The sequence below is a fragment of the Elephas maximus genome, chromosome 17, assembly GCF_024166365.1.
Source record: "Elephas maximus indicus isolate mEleMax1 chromosome 17, mEleMax1 primary haplotype, whole genome shotgun sequence".
In the NCBI taxonomy this organism is placed as follows: domain Eukaryota; kingdom Metazoa; phylum Chordata; class Mammalia; order Proboscidea; family Elephantidae; genus Elephas; species Elephas maximus.
The window spans coordinates 26,853,124-26,877,815 of NC_064835.1; the positions used below are offsets into that span (position 1 = coordinate 26,853,124).

Consider the following 24,692-nt stretch of genomic DNA (forward strand, 5'->3'; position numbering starts at 1 on the left):
CTGCCTGACCCATTTGGATAATACCGTATCACATATCTTGGTTACAGTGATGTTACATGTATCTGAGAGTTCAGATGACCTTGGTCATGTAGCAGTTCTCTTAAGAGAATACTCAACATTGTATACCTCTCAGGATTGTTGTAATATTGTATACCACTCTAACGCTGAGCAGTGTACAATGTTGAGTAAAGTATTTAAATTCAGTGTGCAAATCTGTTAAAAATCCTAGTAGAATTTTAATGGAATTGACAAGCTGATTCTTAATTGCATCTAGAAGACAAAATGCTAAAATACATTTGAAAAGGAAAAATCTGTGTGGTTTTCGTTTTCTTTTTTTAGCTCATTAACCCATCTGGACATTATTTTTAGGTACATGATGAGCTAGGGAATCTAATTTTTTTTTCCCACTAACATCAAGTGACACCTTTGGCGTACGCTAAATACATATAATAGTTGGGTCTGCTTCCAGGCAATTTTATTTCACTGATCTATTTTTCATTACCTTAGGTGTATGTTTTTTAGGTGTATGTTAAAAGCAAACACAGAGGTACATTCTTATAATCTTAGAGTGAGATGAAAAGGTTTTCTTTAGCAAGACGTGAAACCCAGAAGCCATAAACGAGAGTAGTAATGGATCTGACAACCAAAAATTTAACTGTCTGAATGGGAAAAGACGTTCAAAGTTAAAACTCAAGCAACAAATGGGAAGAAAATACAGTAAAGCCTGTGAAAGCCAGAACCTGTGTAAGGCAAAAACCTGTCAGAGAAGGAAAACGCAAATATTTTCCACTAATACAGAGCAATAGAAAAGTGGTAGGACTGCACTCTTTCAAAAACAGAAAACTTGCAAGACCTGGAAAAACAAGGCAGTCTGGTTCCAGCTCTCATAGGTTTCTCTGTATATAACAGTAGATTAATGTCCAGGTAAAGTGCTCCTGTGGAATAAGAAAGTAATCAGATAAAACAGGCATTTCATAGAACAGAGTGGACAGCTGGTAAGAGCGAACCTCACTAGTAATTACCACCATCAAGTCAGTTCCGGGTCATAGTGATCCTATACGACAGGCTGTAATCCTTACAGAAACCACATCTTTCTCCCATGCGGCAGCTGATAGGTTCAAACCGCCAACCTTTCAGTTCGTAGATGAGTGCTTAACCACTGCACCACCAGGGCTCCTTCATTAGTAATTAAGGAAGTACAAACACACCAGAAAATGATATCTTCTTTATAGGCAGAATCAGAGATTGACCATATCTATTCTTGGGTAGGGTATAGGAAAACATGCATACGTTGGTGAGAGTGAAAATTGGTAAAGGCTTTGGAGGACAACTTGTTAATATCTACCAACAATTTCTAATATGTGTATCCTTTGACCCTGAATATTTCTAGGTACTCTAATATTCCCTAGAGAAATATGCAAACGTGAACAAAGAGTTACATACAACAGTGTACAATTCAGCATTATTTGCAGTTGCAAGAAATTAGAGCTTAAATACCCATCAATAGAATGGTTAAATAAATTATGATATATCCACCCCGTGGAATATTACAGAGCAGTTAAAAGAATGAGATAGATTTATACATACTAACATGGAAAGATCTCCAAGACCAAAGCATGACATTTTGACCTTCCTAATTGCTCTTTGCTCAAGCAGGATGGTTTTTTTTTTTTTTAATTGCTTTTTGCTCAAACAGGATAGTTTGCACACACTGCAAAAAATAATTACAATTGACAAGACCAGGACTAAAGAGTAGAGCAGTTCTGGAATATCTGAAGATAATTGCTCAGTTTTTTTTTTTTCCATGAACTAGCTGAGAAATAAATATAAACCATCTTAAGCTCACAGTGTATATGCTGGTTGAAATAAAACTGTCAATAACTAAAACTATTCACAAGATAATTTATTATTGATCTCTAAATTTGTACCACGAAAGAAAATAGTAGTAGAAACTACTCAGTAAAAATAATAATGTACATTATTGCAAAAAATTATAAGAAGATAAATCAATCATCTTTAATTCAAATAAAGTAAACAAACAGTTGAAAACTGTTTAACTGAGCTTTATTGGAAAGTGGTCAGGGAAGTAACTTATAGAGCTTGTTACAGAAATATTTCTTGGCAAAAATTCCTCAGTTTTAGTATAATTTTGATATGACAGTTTCTTTTTATAAAGTCAAGATATTTTGCAATTCAAAATTAAAATCAAGTGAGGGTTTACATTCAGAATATCCTGTACTCCCTCTAGACAGTATAAAGTAAACCAAAGATTACATGCAGAGTGATGACATTTGTTTTAAAATACCATTTGTATTTTGTACATATAGATGTAAGTAACCTGCGAAAGGCACCTAACAAATGAGGTGTGGACCTCTGGAGAGCAGTCAGCCAAGGAGTTTGGAATTCAAACAGTCCAAGGACTTTCACATTTTACTTGGGTTTGCATTTCTAACAGTAAAATACAAACTTGTTAACTATCATCTAGTATGGCACACATCAGCTTCAAATTCTAGAGCAAAGAAATATTTATAGCAGTATGACTTTCTGTGTCTTCCTCCTTGAGGACTGACCTAATTGCTCCTTTATCTTTCCCAGTTTGAAATTGTTCCTGAAGATGACCCGCAGAACCCCATTGTCAGCTCTTCTGCAGATGCTTGTCATGCCGAACTGCTCAAGACCATAAGTGCTTCTGTGTAAGTTGGCCAGCAGGTTGCAGGCGGGCCAAAAGGGTTACTTTGGGTACAGCGAGTTCTGTTTAAGGAGCAGAGATCCCATATCTTATAGAAACCTATTCTGCATTCTTCAGACGCCTTAGCAACTAGAGTCTCCGGAATATCCAAGTCAAGAAAGCGTTTCCTTTGTATTCATACCCGCACTCCATTCCTGAACCCCTTCTCATCTCCCGCTAAGCTCTCAAACTACAATTCTCCGTCTCCTATTTAGGGGAAAGCTAACACCCAGCCTGCTTCCATCTGGAGCTGACTTTTTTGGGTTTTCTCATCCAGCCATCCGCAACCTGATCCAGAGTTGTCCAGGAGTTCGAAAATGTGTCAAGTAAGTGTGGTCAAATCTAGTCCTTTTAGAGAAACTCAGGGATCAGCTGGCCGGGGTCCTAAGCTGGGAGTGACTGCTTTGTTCGTTCATACATTTATTGAGCATCTTCTGGGCGTAAGGCATGCCTGCTTCTTACCCTCTGGACAGGTAAGTAGGAGCCCATGCCTCACTGTATCCTATAATTATTATCATTTTCTGTGTGTACCCTGACAGCAAGAAAGCTGTCAAGTCCTATAGAATAATACGTCACTAAAGAGACCTGCCTGTTGTCTTTTAGTTTTTTGTTGTTGTTGTTAATGTTTTTAGATAGTATGGGAGAGCTGTAAAGAAAATACTTGATCCCTGTGGACGTAGGAATGGGTTCTTACGGCTAGCAGGCAGCTCTCAAAGATTCCCTTTGATCTTGCAGTTACCAGTGGGTGAAATTTGATGTGTGCACACCAGGAGATGGGCAGCTACCCCAAGGACTGCCAGAGAATGATGCTGCCATGAGCTTTGAAGCCTTTCAGAGACAGACTTTTGAGGATCAGAATGATCCCATCCTGCCAGGTTATCTTTTAACTTAATCTTTCTAGTTTGATAGTTGGCCGTGTTTAGGCTACCCTCACCTGTTCAGTCATAGTTAAGTACCCATAATATCTGGGCAATATGTGATAAAAGCTTTCATTGAGTCATTCATGGAGAGTCCCCAGTCAGAGGAGGATCTGCTGCCTCGCGTAGATTTCGAGCATCACCCCTAGAAGCCACAGGGAGTGCTTATGATCACAGCAAGGCAGGGCACACTGAGAAACTAGAGAGTCTTATTTTCTAGCCTAAGACCAAAGTGGGACTCCAGAGAAAAGTTTACTGTGCAGGGACCAATATTTCAAGTGAAATAAAAGCGATCAGATCTTAGCCTTGGTCCTGCCTGTGTTCCATGAATTCCCTCCCACAAATGGGTGAAGTGAGTGGTCAGGGGATCAGGCACTGGGGTCAAATAGAACTCTGAGCTGGAAATGAGGAAATGTAATTAAAATTCTCATTCCCGGCCTAATGTAGTATATAACGGGAGGCAAGTCACCTAACCTATTCTAGCCAAGTTTTCTTCATAGTAAAAGTAAACATGTGTCCCGTCTTATCCAAACAAGGGCAAAAGTGGACTGACAGATGCAAGGGTGTTAAGAACTTGAGATGTATGTGTCTGATCGAAACAGTCTCCTGAGATTGCCAGGAGCAGTGGAACTGACGATTTTTTTTTTCCCCTTTCCAGGATCCTTGGACCTCCCAGAACTTCAGACTGCAGCCTTTGTGTCTTCTTACCAACCCATGTTCCTGGTACACGAGCCCTTGGTGGAGACTCACCTACAGCACTTGAAGTCTCCAGTGCAGTGTAGCCCAACTCAGGCTTCAGACTGAACAAGAAGGGGGCAGGCACACATCATTTTCATCCTGATGAATTTTTTTAACTTAAACTAAAACTTATATGGAAGAAGGCAGCGATTCAGGACTGAAGAAGATAATTAACACATCTTATCATGGAGGTTCCCATGGTGACAGTTTTCCCTGCAAAAAAACTTCAGCTGCTTTATTTTTAGTAATAAATTTTTCTTGACAGTTCTGCTTATTTTCATCTCGTTATAATCAGGATAGAATTTCTTTTGCTTAACTGTGCCTGAGGTAAACTTAACTCCTTTATAACCAGAGTGAGAGATGTCTGCTGACCCACGAGGGAGACACTGAGATTCTGACAGCCTTCTACCCTGGATTCTGATCTTGGGTCAATTTTAAGTCTCAGCCCCTGCGACCCTGGCTGCTGCTTTCTTTCATGTCAGTATCATCAAAATCAAGTCTTCTGCTTATACTCAAGCTGTAAAGTGCAGTCCAAGGTACTCTGCTTCTGCCTGTCTTTGCCTTCACGTTGTACACGTCTTTGAGGGGATCAAAAAGGCAGTTTCTAGAGTCTTTTTTAACCTTTTCTGCATCCCCTCTGTGATTCCTTATTGGAGAATGTGCTTTTGAGCTCAATAGAGTGAAACCGTGTAATAACACGAATTCATATATGATGTGATTGAAGATTGGTTCCCATCCTCCATAAGCTTGTCATGTAATTGACTGCAATAACATAACCTTTACGAGTCCTAGTGGCTGAGTGGTTAAGTGCCCAGCTGCTAACCAAAAGATCTGCGGTTTGAACCCACCAGCTGCCCCAAAGGAGAAAAGACGTGGTAATCTGCTCCCATAAAGTTTATATCCTAGGAAACCCTATGGGGCATTTCTGCTCTGTCACATGGGATTGCTATGAGTCACAGCTGACTCAGTGGCACCCACCAGTGTAACCCTGCATTCTATGCAACAGAATTTTCTGAACCTTACTCATAGCATTAAGGTGGTTTACTGTATCACCTAATCCCAGTCAGTACAACTCTCTGTAGCAGCTTGTGGGGTACTTAGCTGTCCACCCACCAGCTACCCAGGGCTGGCTGGAATGGGAGGGAACAAAAGGACCCTAGGAGCAGAAGGCTGCTACAGAAGGCAGTGTGAACTGTGCTACGATTCATGACTACCAATTGATGACAACACAGATGGGATTTGCATTTTAAGTAATCTGACCAGCAGAGCGAGGGGATCAGACAGGCAGCTTCTAGGTTACACCACACTCCAAAAAAACCCCATTGCCATCGAGTCGATTCCGACTCATAACTACCCTATAGGACAGAGCAGACCTGCCCCTGTAGAGTTTCCAAGAAGCAACTGGTGGATTCGAACTGCCAACCTTCTGATTAGCAGCTAAGCACTTAACCACCGTGCCGCCAGGGCTCCGTGATCACGACACTGTAAACTACCGGAAACATATTAATCTAATGAATCTTAATTATAACCTTTTTATAAGTTTGTATAAATTTTACAATGCAAAAAAAATAGTAAATTTGGGTAATACCAAGTCGGGTGGGGATTACTCAAAGCTGCTGATATTTTAATGTTTTTCTTCTGTCTTTGCATAAGTCGCTTGGACATATTTGCACTTACACAGAAATGATTTTATGCTGCTTTTCTCATAGGACAGGTATCTATTAGTCTTTGTAAAACACATTAAAAGCCTCATTTTCAGAAGACACTTGAAAATCTTTAAAAAAAAAACAAAGATGCTATTTAATAGTCTTCACTTTGTAGGCTTCATACAACAGCGTATCTCATACTACAGATCTCAACCAATTAGTGGGTCATAAACTTAGGGAGTCGAGAACTCCATCTTTTAAATAAAGCACTTACAACATGTTGAAGTACATCAACCATAGTGTATATATGTGTGTAAATATCAGATGCATACACATGTATGGGATACTGGAATAAAGTAAAATGTTTTTACTTATGGATCATGGCTTTAAAAAACTGAAAGGTTGGCAGTTCAAATCCACCCAGAGTGCCTCGGAAGAATTGACAATCTCCTTCCGACAAATGAGCTATTGAAAACCTTATGGAATACAGTTCTACTCTGACATGTGGGGTCTCCATGAGTAGGAATCAACTCCATGGCAACTGGTTTTTAGTATACTCTTAAGACATCTTTTCATCTATCCAATTTCTAAAGATTTTTAAAATTGGGCAACATCTAATGCTAATGAGGGTGAGGGAACAAAAAGACTATACCTTAGTGGGAAACCAAATTGTTCAGCCGTTTGGTTGTTAAATAAATTGGTTGAATTATTTAACCCTGGTTGTAGGTGTCAAATTGTAAATACATGTTTATCCTTTAACCTGTTACTTCATGGTAAGGACCTGTCTTAGTTATCTACTGCTGCTATAATAGAAATACCACAAGTGGATGGCTTTAACAAACAGGAATCTATTCTATCACAGTCTGAGAGGCCAGAAGTCCAAATTCAGGATGCCAGCTCCAGGGGAAGCCTTCTGTGTCTGTTCTGGGGGAAGGTCCTTGTCATCAGTCTTCCCCCAATCTAGGAACTTCTCAGCACAGGGACCCCAAATCCAAAGGACACGCTCACTCCTGGCTCTTGTTTCTTGGTGGTAAAAGGTCCCCGTCTCTCTGCTCACTTCTCTCTTCTGTATCTCAAAAGAGATTGACTCAGGATACAACCTAATCTTGTAGATTGAGTCCTGCCTCATTAACATCATAGAGGTAGATTTACAACACACAGGAAAATCACATCAGATGACAAAATGGTGGACAATCACACAATACTGGGAATCATGACCTAGCCAAGTTGACATACATTTTCGGGGGACATGATTCTATTTATAACAGGACCTTAAATAGTTGGAGAAGTGTGGTATTATGTACTCACGTAATGTTCATCCACAATATTAGTTTAATATAGGTTTATTTAAATTGCAAATAAGTCTACAGTTCCATTAATAGGTAATTGGTTAAAATATGAAACACTCTAGATATATATTGTTTATGTAGAAAAAATATTTTGCTGGACTCAGTCAAAAACAGATTACAAAATAGTATACTATATATAGTGTGTAAAATGATATAACCCAAACAAATCAAGTGAATGTTTACCAAAATAGTGTTTCTCTCCAAATGATCGGTTTTGGGGTGATTTTTTACTTGCTTAGTTTTTCCTTACAGTCCAAATTTTCTAGTTTCATTTTCAAGCATGAAAAAAATTTTTTTCCTCATTTGGGAAAATAAACTGAATTCCCACAGAACATTTTAAATTACTCAGCTATTTGATAGGACTTTTCATTACTATATCCACTACATAAACCAAATGTTTTACACTGTGTGTACTAGGTTATTGGAGGTGAAAGGAACCTGGGCTTACAGTTCTTGGCTACCTCTGGCTGGCTCCAAATTAGAACAGCCCACAAGTATATGTGTATTGAGGGGAGGGGTGGACAGCTATATCTTCCCAGGAGACACATGGTTCCCATGAGGCCAGATGTATCAAAGGTCAAAGTATGGGTGTTAGGCATGAACCAGAGACCTACATCATCCTGAGACCAGAAGAACTAGTTGGTGCCCGGCCACAACCGATGACTGCCCTGACAGGGAGCACAACAGAGAACCCCTGAGGGAGCAGGAGATCAGTGGGATGCAGACCCCAAATTCTCATAAAAAGACCATACTTAATGGTCTGACTGAGACTAGAGGAATCCCGGCGGCCATGGTCCCCAGACCTTCTGTTGGCACAGGACAGGAACCATCCCCGAAGACAACTCATCAGACATGAAAGGGACTGGACAGTGGGTGGGAGAGAGATGCTGATGAAGAGTGAGCTAATTATATCAGGTGGACACTTGAGATTGTGTTGGCATCTCCTATCTGGAGGGGGGACGGGAGGATAGAGTGGGAAGCTGGCAAAATTGTCACGAAAGGAGAGACTGGAAGGGCTGACTCATTAGGGGGAGAGCAAGTGGGAGTACGGAGTAAGATGTATGTAAACTTGTATGTGACTGACTTGATTTGTAAACGTTCACTTGAAGCTCAATAAAAGTTAATTAAAAAAAAAAGTATGGGTGTTAGGAGTTCACTGTACACCAGGAAGTTCTCAGAGGCGCCAAAGTTTCTTGAGGGACTGTAGTTTTTTTTTTACTAAATGAAATCTTGGCACTGACAAAGCTATTCCTGCTGTTTGAAGTTACACAAGGACCCCGTGGAAGTCAGGTGTGGAGAGGGTGATGCTTGTTCTCATTTTTCACGTTAAGGGGATAAAAGCTACCAGCAGATAACATTATTTCTCATGCTTCAAAGGACAATCTACCAGCCCGTTCCTAACCAATTTCGACTGGATACAAATATATACACATAACTAATGATTGTTTTTATTTCCAACTGATAACACAGATAACACAATTAACAAGGGCCATTAGCTGTTTTTATCAACCAACAGATAGCATATGATTCTTAATGGTACGCACAAAATCCCTCGCTGCATTATTTTTCCAAATGTTTCTGTAGCTTTACTTTCAGCCTCACTTTTCTTCCATTTGGATTATTATTAAACCCCTTACCTTTAAAAAGCCCAAGATCTATATTTAATTCTGACAAATTCTACTTTCATTCCCCGGCCCCTACTGTCACTAGACGCCTACCACCTGCCCATTCTCTTTATTCTTTAAGGTATCCCTTTGTTGTTGTAAGGTGCCATCAAGTTCATTCTGACTCATAATGACCTTAAAAAAAAAAAATTTTTTTTTTGTTTTAATGACCTTAAGTACAACAAAACGAAACACCGCCCAGTCCTACAGCATCCTCACAATCGTTATTATGCTTAAGCCCATTGTTGCAGCCACTGTGTCATCCATCTCCTTGACCCTCTACTTCACCAAGCATTTCCTTCTCCAGGGACTGATCGCTCCTGATAACATGTCCAAAGTATGTGAGACATAGTCTCGCCATCCTTGCTTCTAAGGAGCATTCTGGTTGTACTTCTTCCAAGCAGATTTGTTTGTTCTTCTGGCAGTCCATGGTATATTCAGTATTCTTCTCCAACACCACAATTCAAAGGTGTCAATTCTTCGGTCTTCCCTATTCATCATCCAGCTTTCACATGCATAGGAGGTAACTGAAAACAGCATGGCTTCCGTCAGGCGCACCTTAGTCTTCAAGGTGACATCTTCACTTTTCTACACTTTAAAGACATCTTTTGCAGCAGATTTGCCTAATGCACTGGTCTTTTGATTTCTTGACTGCTGCTTCCATGGGTGTTCCATCCCTTAGTATCTCCCAATCTGCCTGCTTTGACCTAAGTGGTTTTAAATATTCACATTATCATTATCTTAGACTGAAGGAACAGGAATGTTTATGGTTTAGCAAACACAAATAGGGCTGTCTTCAATTATCTGAAAGACCACTGTGTTTCCTGGAAGTTTCATGGAAGAAAGTTTTCAGTTCCACATAAGACAAGACTGCCAGAAAGTTTAGAATGGAAACTTCATACAGAGATCCAATAGCTTGTCAGGGATTTTTGTAAAGGTCATATAAACACTAGCTGATCTAGATGGTCTTTAAAATCTCTCCCAACTCTCAGATTCTACAGTTTCAGGTGAAGGGGCAAAAGGTGTAGAGACTTCACTCCCAGTAATATGAGGGGTGTGAATGACACTGAGATCCAATTTAGTTACAGTCCAGAATTAGGCCAGTACAGCCTCTAGGCTAACTAGGGGACGCAAGGCAAGCATTTCCATTGGTTCGGTGGTTGTCATGGATTGAACTGTCTCCCCAAAAAATATGTGTATTAATTTGGCTATGCCATGATTCCCCGTAATGTATGATTGTCCACCATTCTGTCATCTAATGTGATTTCCCTATGTGCTGTAAATCCTATCCCTGTGATGTTAATGAGGTAGATCCCCAGCAGTTATGTTGATGAGATCCACAAGATTAGATTTTGTCTTGAGTCAATCTCTTTCCAGATATGAAAGACAGAAGCAAGGGACACTGGGACCTCAATACCACCAAGAAAGCAGAGCCAGGAGCAGAGCACATCCTTTGGACCTGGGGTCCCTGCACCTGAGATGTAGACCGGGGGAAGATTGATGACAAGGACCTTCCTCCAGAGCTGACAGAGAATGCATCCCCCTGAAGCTGACACCCTGATTTTGGACTTCTAGCCTACTAGGCTGTGAGAGAATAAATTTCCGTTTGTTAAAGCCATCCACTTGTGGTATTTCTGTTATAGCAGCACTAGATGACTAAGACAGTGGTAGAATTCTCACCTTCCATGAGGAAGACCAGGATTCGATTCTGGCCAAAGCACCTCATGCACAGCCATTGCCCCTCTGTCAGTGCAGGTTTGCGTGTTGTTACGATGTTGAACAGGTGGTAAGCACAGCTTCCAGACTAAGACAGACTGAAGAAAGACCTAGCGATCTAATTCCAAAACATCAGCGAGTGAAAACACTATGAATCACAATGATCTAATATGTAACTGATCATGGGGATGACACAGGACCGAGCAGCATTTTATCACGTTGTGTCAAGGCCGACTTTACAGCAGCTAAGAACAGCTCTAACTGGCAGCTGTCCAATGAGGCTTGTCTGTTAATTCACCTTAAAAGCAACAGTTGTCATCACTGAAACTGCCAAATGCCCAAATCCAAAGCACCCACCCTTCTGTCCAGGAGCTGATCATGTCGCAACAGATCATTTGGCATCCTTGTTGTGGTGTCTAGAAGTCTGCTTTGTCAGGAAAGCAACAAAAGGAGGTGCCGGGAGGGTGTTGTTGGGGTGGTACAGGGGACACTGCTTATATTCGCAAGGCCATGTGGTCCAGGCATAGCGGACAGCAACCACAGTACCATGACAAGGATTTATATTCAGGGCCAGGGTCCAGGTGGAAGACGTGTTCATAGGAGCCGAGAGCCACTTGCATTGATGGTCACTGCAACATGAGATCTAGTAAGAGAGTCATAAAATGGGAGTGGTCAGGTCAGTTAGAAGGGCGTTCCAACAGACTGGGAACTGCTTTTTCAGAGAGACTAGAAGGGAGGGAAGGAGCCATTCTTAGCCAAGGATCCATTTCCCACAGTGGCCAGAACACAGCTGAGTCTGGCTTGGGTCTTTTCAACTACAGGAACAGGCTGATTACAAATCCTCATGTGATTAAATAAATCAATAAATAAAACATCAACTTACAGAGGGAGACAAGGAAGCACAGTCACATAAAGCACTTATGCAAGCCTCCCTGAACGTTCTTCCTGTGATCTCTCCTACCAAATGGCAAAGCAGGCAGGAATGTGAGTGAACCCAGCAATACGGCTACCCCCCGTAGCACTCCCAAAGGAGCTAAGGAATGAAGATGGAACATAAGGGAACTGTGGGTCATACGCTTTTCTCAAGTCAGAAAGAAATCCAGAGAACCCAAACCCAGTATCATCAAGTCAATTCTGACTCACAGCGATCTACAGGACAGCGTAGAACTGCCCCATACAGTTTCCAAGGAGCAGCTGGTGGATTCGAACTGCTGGCCTTTTGGTTAGCAGTTGAGGAATTGGAATATTCTTTCATCTCCTCCAATGCCCTCTCTTCACCCTGTAGCCTAATAGTGTCTTGATACCGAAAGACACTCATTTAAGTGTTCCATCTAGGAATTCTCTCACCCTCACCCCAAATCAATAGCTCCAGTCCCATAGTGGAAGGATCCCTACTAGGTATTAGATGAAAACAGTCTTATTACATTAATTCAAACTAAGTTACAAATCACCAAGCTTAATCCTCTCAAAACAAACAAAAAAAAACCCCATGGTCATCAAGTCAATTCCAACTCATAGCGACCCTATAGGACAGACTAGAACCACCCCATAGCACTTCCAAGGAGTGGCTGGTGGATTTGAACTGCCAACCTTTTGGTTAGCAGCCGAGCTCTTAACCACGGCACAACCAGGGTTTCAATCCTCTCACTAAAGACACTAAACTCAAAATAATAATGAGAATTTAGGATAGTGTGACAAAAAAAAACACCCAAGGATAAGGAATATTCTGAAGCAAGGATCCTTTTAATAGGGAACTTACAGATAAAGCTGTAGGCCCTTCCCAGAGCAAAGACGGTTGCTTTGGGGATAAAATACAAAAGGAATATTATTTTAATTTGGACTCATTTTCCTTTCCTTGACTATCCTATCAAAATTGCCTCCAAGCTAAATAATTAATACACTTTCTCCTCACTTATCGACTATCTCGTATTTCGCATTTATGACAATAGTAAAAAAAAATCTACTATCCAACTACCTTGCACATTAATGACGTACAACTGGCAGCAATCAATGCAAAGGTGCCAGGCGAGAGTAATGCTGGCTTTGATGGTCAACTTGGCTAGGCCATGATTCTCAGTGGTTTGGCAGTTATGTAATGACGTACTTCGGCAGTTACGCAATGATGTAATCCGGCAGTTATGTAATAATGTAGTCATCCTTCATTTTGTGATCTGATATGGTCATCCTCCACTTTCACGTAACGCTGATTTCACATAACGACCTGGTCTTTGGAACCCAATCATGTTGATAAGTGAGGAGAGGGTGTAGTTGTCCATTTTCCCCTCTGAGTTAAGCTCAGACCCCATCAGCCAAGACCTCACTCACAGTAATGATATAATGGGAGAGATGGGCCTCAGATTAGAGGAAATCCTGGCTCCCAACATAGGGTGAACCTGTGTTTTCTCTGTTAGTCTTCTCACCTCAAATATCTTGTTGTCCTGCCTCTGGACCTGGATTTTCTGGTAATATGTGAGGTTGAGCAGCCCCTTGTCAACCAAGAGTTCAATCTTCTCAAGCAGCGGTCCTTGGAAAGTCAAATGCTTCTCATCATAAGCCATAGCACGGGCTCCCAAGTGCAACCTATATGCCACAGTTTGTTTATCTCGAGGGTGGATGCTACAGGATAAAGAGCAAGTACAGAACTTTGGGTTTGAGCTCAACAATAACTACATTAAAAAAAAAAAAGGAACTTATGCAGAGACACCCATTAAGAAGGTGAGAGTAAAGATGACTAAACCTAAAAGTCATTGCTCAGTGGTTAATTAGTTTAAGGGAAATGGTAAATCGTAACCACAGATGGGGCTCTGGGTTGAAAATCTTGAGATAATAGATGACTTGGAAAGAAGGGAGGGACGGAGGGTAGGAGGGTGGGAAGAAAGAAATAGTATTGAAATTAACCTAGGAGAGCTAACTTATAAGACTATTCCAGCTGCTAAAAGTCATGTGTTTCATCTGAATCAGCTGTTCAATATTTGGTCCCCTTCAGGCTTTATTTACTCATTTAATAAACATTATCAAGCTCCTAGTACAATCTAGACATGATATGTTGGGCTCTACTCCACATCTGAAATCCCCTCTTATCCTACATCTAATGTATGTTACTCATCAGGACTGTTCACAAATATTCCATTACCTCTCCTTCTGGTACACGGTAGAATTCCATTTCCTCCTCTCACTGAAACTAGGCATGGCTTTCTTTGGCCAATGCAATGTTAGCAAAGGTGACTTCTGTTGCTTCCAAGTGGAAGCATTTAATTGCCAGGGCAAAGACTTTAAGGTGACCACAGGAGCATAGATCGACTTGGAGCCTCTGTCACTCTGGGTCTGTGAATGGCTACAAGGAGATAAGCCTCTCTATTGATCTTCTTTGAACATGTAGCGTGAACAAGAAATAAATTTTTGTTGCATCAAACCACTGAGATGCTGCTGGGCTTTTATTACCGCAGCACATCCCAGCATAAATAACTGCTCTGTAACGCTTCTCCATATGCCAATCCTTAGACCACCTGCTGTCTGCCCCTCACGAATGAATATCAGAGTGACGGACTAAAGACCAAGAACATATATTACTCAAGCAAAGCCCAAGAAGCAACATACCTGCCAAAAGGAGAATTCCTATCCCCGAGATCCATAGCGACAGCCATGAAAGTGTTGGGCATCCTTACGTTGGGGGCATAGCCAAAATCTGCTGTCTGGTGCCAACGGATTTGGGGAAATCCCTCCTCTGAAGTGGAGTTAGACAAATCTGAAGACAACTAGAACATAGAGATATGGTCACTTTTATTGTGATCAGAATCCTAAACTGGAGTCTTTTTCACTGACAGAGCCTTCCGGGCTCTGTGTAACCCATTTGTTCAAATGTTCATTCAACAAGGATTTACTGAGCTTCTCTGTTGTGGCAGTCTTTCCAACAACGGATGCAAGAACCTCTCTCATCCCACATGCACTTTTACAATGTAACTTCAGCTTATCTCCCATCAAGAGACAAAGTCTATTTCTCTCCCCACTGAACTTGAGTTGGCCCTGTGATTTGTTTCCTAACCAACAGGATGCTGGCGAAGTGACCTCTGAGTCTATGCCTTAAAAGGCTTTGCCTTCTGATTTCATTCTTTTTAAACCTTGAGCTACCCATGTAAAGAAGTTCAGCCACTATGCTGAAAAGACTAGAGAGGCCCGGGAAACTGAAAGATCATGAATAGAAAACAGCTCTAATGTCCCAGTAATCCCAGCTGAGGAGCTGGTCACGTGAATGAGGGTGTCTTAAATCCTCCAGTACAAATGGCAGCCAAATGAGCAGGCCCAGCTGATACCACGTTGGGCAGAGATAAGCCATGCCAGTTGAGCCCTGCCTGGTCAACCACAGAACCATGAGCAAACAAATGGCTCATGTTTTAAGCCACTAGGTTTTGGGGGCAGTTTGTTACATAGCAACAGATAACTGATACATCTACATACAACACAGGGCTAGGCATTGTGGGAAAGCAGAGAAAAGCCTACCCTTGAGCATATGGTAAATTACATCAAAGAGCCCAATTCTTTACCCTCTTGTCATGTAGCCTTGCAGTTCTTCCCTTTTTGAGGAAAGTTATATTTCCCATCCCTTGATTCTGAGCTCAGTCATGTGATTTGCTTTGGCCAAGAGATGGAGGCAGTAGTGAGGTGTGTAAATTCCTAGTCTGCACCTCAAGAGACCCTGCCTAGTCCTAATTGCTCTTTTGTATTTCTGCTCTTGTAAGGGGGAGCAGGAGAGCTTGCACTCAGGAAGAGGAAGAGGCAGGGGTAGTGACATTCCTCAGTAAGACAATCCTTACAAAGAAGGAGACGGGGTGGTGATATTCCTTAATAAGATGGTCCCTACATAGTTAAACTTTAAGCCAAAGAAATGATCTTTACAGGGGTCTTTGATTTGATAAAGTCCTTAACTTGATAAACTCCCTAACTTGGTAATTAAACCTTAAGCCAACGAAATAGTCATCACGGGGTGCGGGGGGTTAGGGGGTCTTGTCCTGGCTTTTAAATCTTAACAGAGACAGATAAAGAGACAAAAAGGGTATAAAACCCTAAAAAAAAAACAACTGTGGGGGCACTCAGATTCTTTCTCTACCTGAGTAGCCTGTTTGATGCTTCCTAGTCAGGTGTACTTTTACTACTAACCCTCTGCTTGCTAATAAACCTCTGCTCACTTGGCACTATTTGTCTCAGTGTTTGAATTCTTTCCTACACCAAAGACAGGAACTGAGGCCATTCTCCAGTAACACTATCACCATGAGAAGGACATGCCTGGGCTAAGTCCACCGGTCTCTGGACAAGGATGAGGGTTGTGGATAGAGCAACCTCATCTAATCTGCTCCAACTAAGTCTAGCCTGGAGCAGAGCCCTAGCTGACCCAAAAAGATATGAAAGAGGCCAGCTGAGATCAGTCAACCTCCAGCTACCCAGATACATGAGCTTTATAATAATAAATAATGTGTCTGCAGCAACAGAGGAAGGAGGAGAGTCAAGAACAGAAGGAGGATAAGGAATGTGTGGCTAATTGCCTCCATGAACAACTGCCTCCTTTGCTATGAGACCAAAACAACTGGATGGTCCTGGCTACCATTACTGAATATTTTGATCAAAGATTCTATAGAAGAATCCTGATCAAAAGAGAGGAAATATGGAACAGAATTTCAAATTCTCATGGACTCCAGACTTCCAGACTCCTGAAACTATTACCCTGAGGTAATTTTTAAACCTTAAACCAAAAATATCCCCTGAGGTCTTTTTAAAACCAAACAATAATTTAGCTTAACTAGTAAAAAATGTCCACTTTGAGCATTGTGCTCTTTCAAGATCTATCTATATGGGATCAAACTGACAACAGCAACTCAAAAGATTAGATAGGAACCTTAGGGGGCAATGAGTATATGTTAATGTGTGAGGAAAAACTCAGAAAAGGTGGGTGAGAATGGCTGCACAACTTGAAGAATGTAATTAGTGTCACTGAATTGTACATGTAGGAACAGTTGAATTGGTGTATGTTTTGCTGTGTATATTCTCAACAACAAACTATATAAAATTTTTAATAGTAATAATAATAAATGTTGTTTTAAGCTACTGAGTTTTGAGGTGGTTTGTTACATAGCATTAGCTAACTGGTACAAGTAGTTTATAGCTTTGTTGGGAGAAGAGACCTGCACATAAGAAATGTTAATAAAAAACAGCATAAGTGCAGCAGTTAAGCTCTCGGCTGCTAAACAAAAGGCTGGTGGTTCAAACCCACCCAGCCACTCCATGGGAGAAAGACCTGGTGATCTGTTCCTGTAAAGAGTACAGCCAAGAAAACCCTATGGGGCAATTCTACTCTGTCACATGGAGTCACTATGAGTTGGAATCAACTTGACAGCACCCAACAACACCATCAAATTAAAAAAAATAAAAAAATTATTTTTTTATTTGAAAATAAAAAATAGTATGGATTAAATGCTAAAGTGGTGGCATAAAGAGTAAGTGCTAGACATTTTTTATTGTTAGAAAAAGATAACTATATTATTATAGGAAAACATGGCCTGAAAATGTTTTTTTTTTAATGTGGATTAAAAAAAAAAAAAAAACCAAACCCAGTGCCATTGAGTTGATTCTGACTCGTAGCGACCCTATAGGACAGAGCAGAACTGCCCCATAGTTTCCAAGGAGCGCCTGGAGGATTCAAACTGCCGACCCTTTGGTTAGCAGCCGTGGCACTTAACCACTATGCCACCAAGGTTTCCATTAAATGTGGATAAAAATAGGCACAGAAAATAAGAGAAGTCACTTCAAGTAGGACTGCTCAGATTTCACATATTAAAACCTTAAAAGATGCAGAGGTAGGAAGGGGAAAGGCAGTTTTGAGAGACAGCAATCTAGCTAGAATGGAGGATTTATGTGGGAAAGACACCGTTAGAAAGACAGTGAGGCAGTGTTTGTACCGAGTTTGTACTTCATTCTGTAACGGACAGGGAGCCACTATAGAGGTGATGGCTGCACCACACTGGGAGTATACTAAACGCCCCTGAACTGTACACTTTCAAATGGTTAATTTTATGTCATGTGAATTTCACCTCAACAACAACAACAACAAAAAGATAGGGAGCCACTGATGTTATAATGTGATCAAAGGACGATTTTAAGAGCTCTATCTAGTGGTCATAAAAATGGGTCTGGAAAGAAAAAAAGGATGAAAGCAAAGAGACTGACTTGTTAAGAAAATACATAATATTCTAGACATAATAAAAGAAAGGTCTAACCTAGAAGGACAGTAGTGGGAGTGGGATGGTTAGGTACAAGGCAACCTGAAAGACAAACTGACAAAACCAGGCAACCAGCCGGATCTGGCGCACAAGAGAAAGGATAACATCCATCCCTCGAAATCTGTAACATCTGAATTATCTGCTAGGAGTCTAGGGCATCTCACCAAGTAATATAAGAATATTTGAGAACTGATATTTTTCCAGAAAATATCTGTGGGATGGATCAATAGCTCGTATCAGTCAGCTCATTCATTTATTTAACAACTATGCACTGAGCACCTACTCTGTGCCAGGCACTAATACTGGCCCAGGAGACAAGAGCTGTGAACATAACAAAAATCCCTTCCTTTACTTACATTCTAGTGAAGGGAGATACGCAAGAAACAAGATGAACATGACATAGTATATGAGGAAGTGACAATGGCACTGGAGAAAAATATAGCAGGGAAGGGGGATCAGGATTGCCAGGGTTGAACAAAGGCTAGAAGGAGGTAAAAGAGGAAGCCACAGGATATCTGGGTGAATGTACTAAAGACCACTGAATGGTATAATTTAAAATGACTGATTTTATGTTATGGAAATTTATGGATGTGGTAGGCAGAATTTTAAGTTTAACCCCTTATGCCCTCCCCTGAGGTGTGGGCAGAACCTCTAACTTGCTTCTCAGCAACAGAATGTGGCAAAGACAATGGGCTATCACTCCCTGACTATGTTGTGTTATATGGCAAAGATGAACGGATTTTACGGTGCCCGGCTACCACCAATGACTGCCCTGACAGGGAACACAACAGAGAATCCATGATGGAGCAGGAGAACAGTGGGGTGCAAACCTCAAATTCTCATAACAAGACCAGTCTTAATTGTCTGATTGAGACTAGAGGGGCCCCAGAGGTCACGGTCCCCAGACCCTGTCAGCCCAAGACTGAAACCATTCCCGAAGCCAACTCTTCAAACAAGGATTGGACAGGACTATAAGACAGAAAATGATACTGGTGAGGAGTGAGCTTCTTGGCTCAAGTAGACATGTGAGACTATGTGGGCAGTTGTTGCCTGGAGGCGAGATGAGAAGGCAGACGGGGGCAAGAGCTGGTTGAATAGACAAGGGGAATACAGGGTAGAAGGAGGAGTGTGTTGTCTCATTAGTGGGAGAGCAGCTAGGAGTACATAGCAAGGTGTATATAAGTTTTTGTATGAGAGACTGACTTGATTTGTAAACTTTCACTTAAAGCACAATAAATTAAAAAAAAAAAAAAAAAGACGAAGGGATTTTGCAGCTGTAAGGTCCCTCATCAGTGGACTTCAAGACAATCAAAAGGGAGAGTATCATAGTTGACCTGACCTAATCAGGTGAACCCTTTAAAAGAGAGTCGAGAAGTCAGAAAGTCTACTCTTGGCCTTCAAGAAGCAAGCTGCCATGAGTACTGCAACAAAATGAATTCTGCTGACAACCACATGAGCTTGAAAGAGAACCCCCCAGCCTCAGATGAAACCCCAGCTCTGGTCGACACCTTGATTCCAGCCCTGAGCAGAGAATCCAGCTACACCATGCCCACATTCCTGACCTACGGAAACTGTGAGGTAATTAATGTCTATTGTATTAAGCCAGTAAATTTTTGGCAATTTGTTGTGCAGCAATAGACAACTAACACACTGTGGAGAGAACTTTCCAGGCAGAAAGAAAAAAAATGAAAGCCCCTGGGGCAGAAGTTGGAGAACCTGGTGGCATAGTGGTTGAGTGCTATGGTTGCTACCCAAAAGGTAGGCAGTTTGAATCCACCAGGCGCTCCTTGGAATCTCTATGGGGCAGTTCTACTCTGTCCTATAGGGTTGCTGTGAGTCAGAATCGACTCTACGGCAACAGATTTGGTTTTTTTGGTTGGGGCAGGAGTATGCCTGGTGTGCTTAAAGAAAAGTAAGGCAGCCAGTGTGGGTGAAGTGGAGTAAGCAAGGAGAGAATTAGGAGATGAGGTCAGAAAGGTAATGAGGGCTGGTGGCGGGGGAGGGGGCAGATCACACATGGCTTTGTTGACCTCAGTGATAAGAGGGAGCCACTAGAGGCTGTTGACGTGGCTTATATTTTACAGGCTCACTTTGACATACTGACAATAGCCTACAGGGAGAGAAAAGGTAAAAGCAGGAAGACAGGAGCTACTAAAATAATTCAAGGGAAAAATGATGGTGGCTTTTTTTTTTTTTAGGCTAGCGTAAGCAAAGTAAAGGGAGTGAAAAGTGGTCAGATTCTGTATAGCTATTGAGTCAAGAGGATTTGCTTCCATCTACTTTGAAAGTTGATATACTCCCGCTCCTGGAAAGGACAGAGGCTCCGGAAAAATTCTTTAATATTACTGTGACAAGTGCGGTCCCACCGTTTTTTCCTTCCTTACTTCCCCAACGTTTACACCACCCTGTTCTTTCATTTAGATAGTATCTTATCGTTAACCCTACTTCTAGTCAATGAGAGGCATTAAACTATTTTTTTTTCTCTCTTTTACAAGCCATAATTTAGCAATGCAATAAGTCAAACCACAACTAGAAGACACTCTAGGCCAACGAATACAGTCCTTTGACTTCATTTCAAAATTTCTGACCCTATCAAAGGAGCTGTGTTATAAGTAGACTGCTCCACCCAGTCTGATTACTCAGGAAATACCTGAGATTATCCCTACAAATGGGCCAAAGGAAGCTTAAATAGAGGACATTTTCTGCTTCCTGAGTTGCTCAGAAAGAATAGAAAACCATCAAGAAAACACTGACGAGGCTGCAGTAGTAACAGAAAGCAGCCTTGGGTATAAGGAACTTAAAGGACATTTCCAATTCTCTTACTAAAAAGACATGGCGGCAAAACAAATTTAATATTTGAAATAATAAAGCTGCCTGAAGCTTCACAATGGAATTTCATGAAAACTAGAAAATGGGACTAAAAAGATCCAGCGAGTAACCCTACTTCCACAATATCCAGAAGACTGAAAGTGGAACCATGTTCACCAGCCAGTGCCATGAGGATGAGAACAACAGAATTACTGGAAAAGAGTCTACAGTAAGTACCAGCCTGAAGCCCAACAGGAAGAAATACTAATCACAGCCACTCAAGCCAAGGGTGCTGTCTAAAATGGAAGTTTGCTGCATATTCCTGCAGCAAGTCCCCATATTTCACTGACTGCACTACTACATATTGGCCACATGGGGGAACCAGATTACTCAATACTCAAAGTAATTTCTTGTGTTTTTCCTAATCTGAGATCCCACCAGAGCACTGTTCAGTCTCTCACAGGGATTACTAGAAACAGGGCTGCTGATGAAGGCACAGGCCAACCAAATATAAAGGTGGCCACATTCAGAGGATGTGACAAATCAGACCGCAGTTTGTAGCCTGTTCCACGGCTCCTCAAACCCCTTTAAAAATGCAGACGTTTAAATTCCAGTCTCCAGCCTTCTGCTCTTCTTTCTCTCCCATGCTTCAGATCATTCTCCACTAACTCTGGATACATGCGTCTAGTCCTCCTCCCTCTATAAGCTCAGGCCCTCCATCTCTAACTGTGCCCTGGTTACTTCAGCCGTCATTTCAAACCCAACATTTCTATAAAGCCAGTTCCTCTTTCCTTATGTACCACTGTCTTCACGGATTTTCACATCTCTCATTAATAATAACAGTCACTAATGTTATTATCTAGCTCTTAACATGTACCAGGTTTTACATGAATTAACTCATTTAATACTGAAAATAACAAAGGGGTTCAACATCTTGTTCAACACCACACAGCTAAAGACATGTTGGAGCAGGGGCTTGAATCCAGGCAGATCCCAAGCTCTGAACCATTATGATGTCATAGTTGGTATTTCCCTTTGATGGCAGGGACCATGTGTACAGTCTCATTTTCCCATAAGCAAGCACTGTATTTTTGTTGATGACAATAAAGCTAAAGCACAGAGGCAAAGTGACTTATACCAAACCATAAGGCATAAAGACAAGAACCAGGTCTGTCTCATTCCTGCTTCATTTCTAGCACCTTACACAGTTCATGGCAGCTAAGAAGCATTAAACACATACTTGTGGTTTGAACTGGCTGAAGTGACATTCAAATCACCATGTACACAGGCTAAGCGGGAAAAAAAAGGTACCTCAAACGTCCAAATGTAGTTTTCACCGATGGTAATGTAGAATTGGTCACATGAGCTGCTTTTGAAAATAAATGAACAGAATGAACTTGTTTCAAAGTCAAAAACAAGTGTAGGAAGAAAGAAAGAAAAATGGCTAAAGAGGAATTTTAGGTGTATAGAAGCTCTATCAAAATCTTTCTCCAAAAAAAGTGCAGGGTGAACCAGGACAAGGTAGAGGACATGGCAAGACGGTGAGAAGAACGTAATTGTGGGATTACGCAGAGGCAGAAGTCTGGAACTATGTACTGTGCATGCCCAGCTCAAATATTAAAGCCTCTCGTTACTGTTGTAAGGTGGGCCTTGTTTTTACAACACTTCCCTTTTTAATTTTCTCTGTTCCAGAGAAGCCAGACCTACTACCCTGCTACAACATCTAGGTCCTGGAGGGTTCATATGAACAGGTGAAGCAAGGCAATTGTGGACTTGTCAAACATGTTTGTTCCTTTTACGCAAGGCTGAGAGCTGAATCGACCAGTACTAGTACCACTTGCTGTCGAATCGATTCTGACTCATGGTGACTCCATGTGTGTCCGAATAGAACTCTGCTCCACAGGGTTTTCAACAGCTGATCTTTCAGAGGCAGATCACCAGGCCTTTCTTCTGAGGCACTTTGGGTAGACTCGAACCTCCAACATTTCAGCTAGCAGCCAAGTCTGTTAACCACATGCACCACCCACCTTTCTCTGAGATATGTTTTGTCATTCACGTGTTAAACATTATTTAATGAGTACCAACCAACTAGGCATTGAGAACACAAATGCAATCCAAGAAAACAATGGTCACGTGTACAACCTGCTTGCAAGTAAAAGGGGAAGCCGAAGATGCGACAGAAGCGCGTTTCCAGGAAAGTCACAGAAGGCCTGCTAACTCACATCAGGCCTGAGACCTAAAGGATGATTAAAAGCTATCTATGGAAGTGTGTGGGAAAGCGAGGTGGTTCTAGCAAAGAGCACACACAGTGGCCCAAGAGTGAGAGAGCATGGTCCCTTCTAGTGGGAGGGAAAGAATGACACCACGTTAGGGAGGGTGTGAGGATGCAAACTAAGTATAAATTCATACAACCATTCTATGGAGAAATTTGGGAACACGTGCAAAGCCTTAAAAATGTGCCTTATGACCCAGCAATTTCATTTCTGGGAATTTACCTTTGAAAATAAGCCTGCATGCAATGATTTAGCTACAAGGAAAACAAATATGCTATTGCTTATAAGAGCAAAATGTTTAAAATAACCTAAGTGTCTATCTGTTGAGGACTAAACCAAAAAAGCCAACCCTGCTGCCGCCGAGTTGATTCTAACTCATAGCGACTGTATGGGACAGAGAACTGCCCTATAGGGTTTCCAAGGAGCGCCTGGTGGATTCAAATTGCCAACCTTTTGGTTAACAGCCAAATAGCACAATCATATTTTGGAATACTCTGCAATCATTCTAAACTGAATTGAAGATTAATATTTACTGACATAAAAAAAAGTTTGTAATATGACGTTAAAAGAAAAGCAAGATATGATACAATACTGTATTATGGCTTGGATCTCATTTCAAAAATATATGAGCCTACTAAAAATATATATATGGGTTTATATATATGAGCCGAAAAAAGTCTGCTTATTTCTGGATTGTGGAATTATAAATATTTTTAGCTTTTTTTTTGCTTATCTTTCTCTTTAACATTTTCTTTAATGAATGTGTAATGCTTTTATAATAAGAAATATTAGCCACTTATTAACTTTTTAAGAAAATTTAATTGTCCCATCAGTGAACTGAGATGAATTAGGTCTCCCATTCAGTTCTCAGCCAGCAGGTGAGAAGGGGAAAATGGAATATGAATTACTGGAAAGAGACCTAAATAGTACAACCCCACCGTAGTCCCCGTAAACCCTCTTCCTCTCAAGACATACCTGGACAAATCCAAATGGGAAAAAACGTTCTGTCTCCCCTTGGGAGCCATAGTGAAAGGTTTGGCGCCAGTCTTCAATGAGCTCCGGGAAGGTGCAATTGTACAGGTCCACGTTATAATTCATATTGGACTCCCCTAGAAACAGTTGAAACTGTGAGAGGGGTTTGGGGTAGACTGCAAAAATAGCCACCCATTATCACTCTCCCTCCATCTACACCCTTTGGAGGGTGGCCATCTCAGTCTCTCTGAACTGGCCTTGTGCCTTGCCCAGACAATGGGGCATGCTGCAAGCTCTCTCATGATGCACATGGCCCCCTGAGATGACCACGTAAACCCATATGAATGACCTTACTGCAGGACGAAAGACCACCTGAGAACCATGGCATCCCAACAGATACACAGCTCCCAGCCAACAGACATCCTAGATCACCCAGCCATCAGACCACCTGCCAGGTCACCAAAGATGCACAGCAAATCTCAGGAGAAATTAGCTGAGCTAACCCAAACCAGACTCTCCTAACCTCCAGAATAGTGAGCTAAAGAGAAGTACCTGTGTTTTAAGCAACTGAGTTCTGCAGTGGTTTGTTAGACAGCAGAAACTAACTGATACA

General features: G+C 41.4%; 2 protein-coding genes across 2 annotated transcripts in view; one reads left to right on the forward strand and one right to left on the reverse strand.

Annotated features, from left to right (window-relative positions):
* TBRG1 (transforming growth factor beta regulator 1) overlaps positions 1–6,743 on the forward strand; it is an 11,892-nt gene extending 5,149 nt beyond the window's left edge. The window contains exons 6-9 of the mRNA XM_049856198.1: positions 2,596–2,693; positions 2,944–3,054; positions 3,464–3,603; positions 4,304–6,743. Of these exons, the coding sequence (XP_049712155.1) occupies positions 2,596–2,693; positions 2,944–3,054; positions 3,464–3,603; positions 4,304–4,449 (495 nt within the window). The 3' untranslated portion in view covers positions 4,450–6,743. The remainder of the gene's footprint in view (positions 1–2,595; positions 2,694–2,943; positions 3,055–3,463; positions 3,604–4,303) is intronic.
* SIAE (sialic acid acetylesterase) overlaps positions 6,731–24,692 on the reverse strand; it is a 52,907-nt gene continuing 34,945 nt past the window's right edge. The window contains exons 7-10 of the mRNA XM_049856197.1: positions 24,083–24,216; positions 14,356–14,513; positions 13,179–13,374; positions 6,731–11,401 (exon numbers count right to left, since the gene is read on the reverse strand). Coding sequence (XP_049712154.1) covers positions 11,150–11,401; positions 13,179–13,374; positions 14,356–14,513; positions 24,083–24,216 — 740 coding nt within the window. The 3' untranslated portion in view covers positions 6,731–11,149. The remainder of the gene's footprint in view (positions 11,402–13,178; positions 13,375–14,355; positions 14,514–24,082; positions 24,217–24,692) is intronic.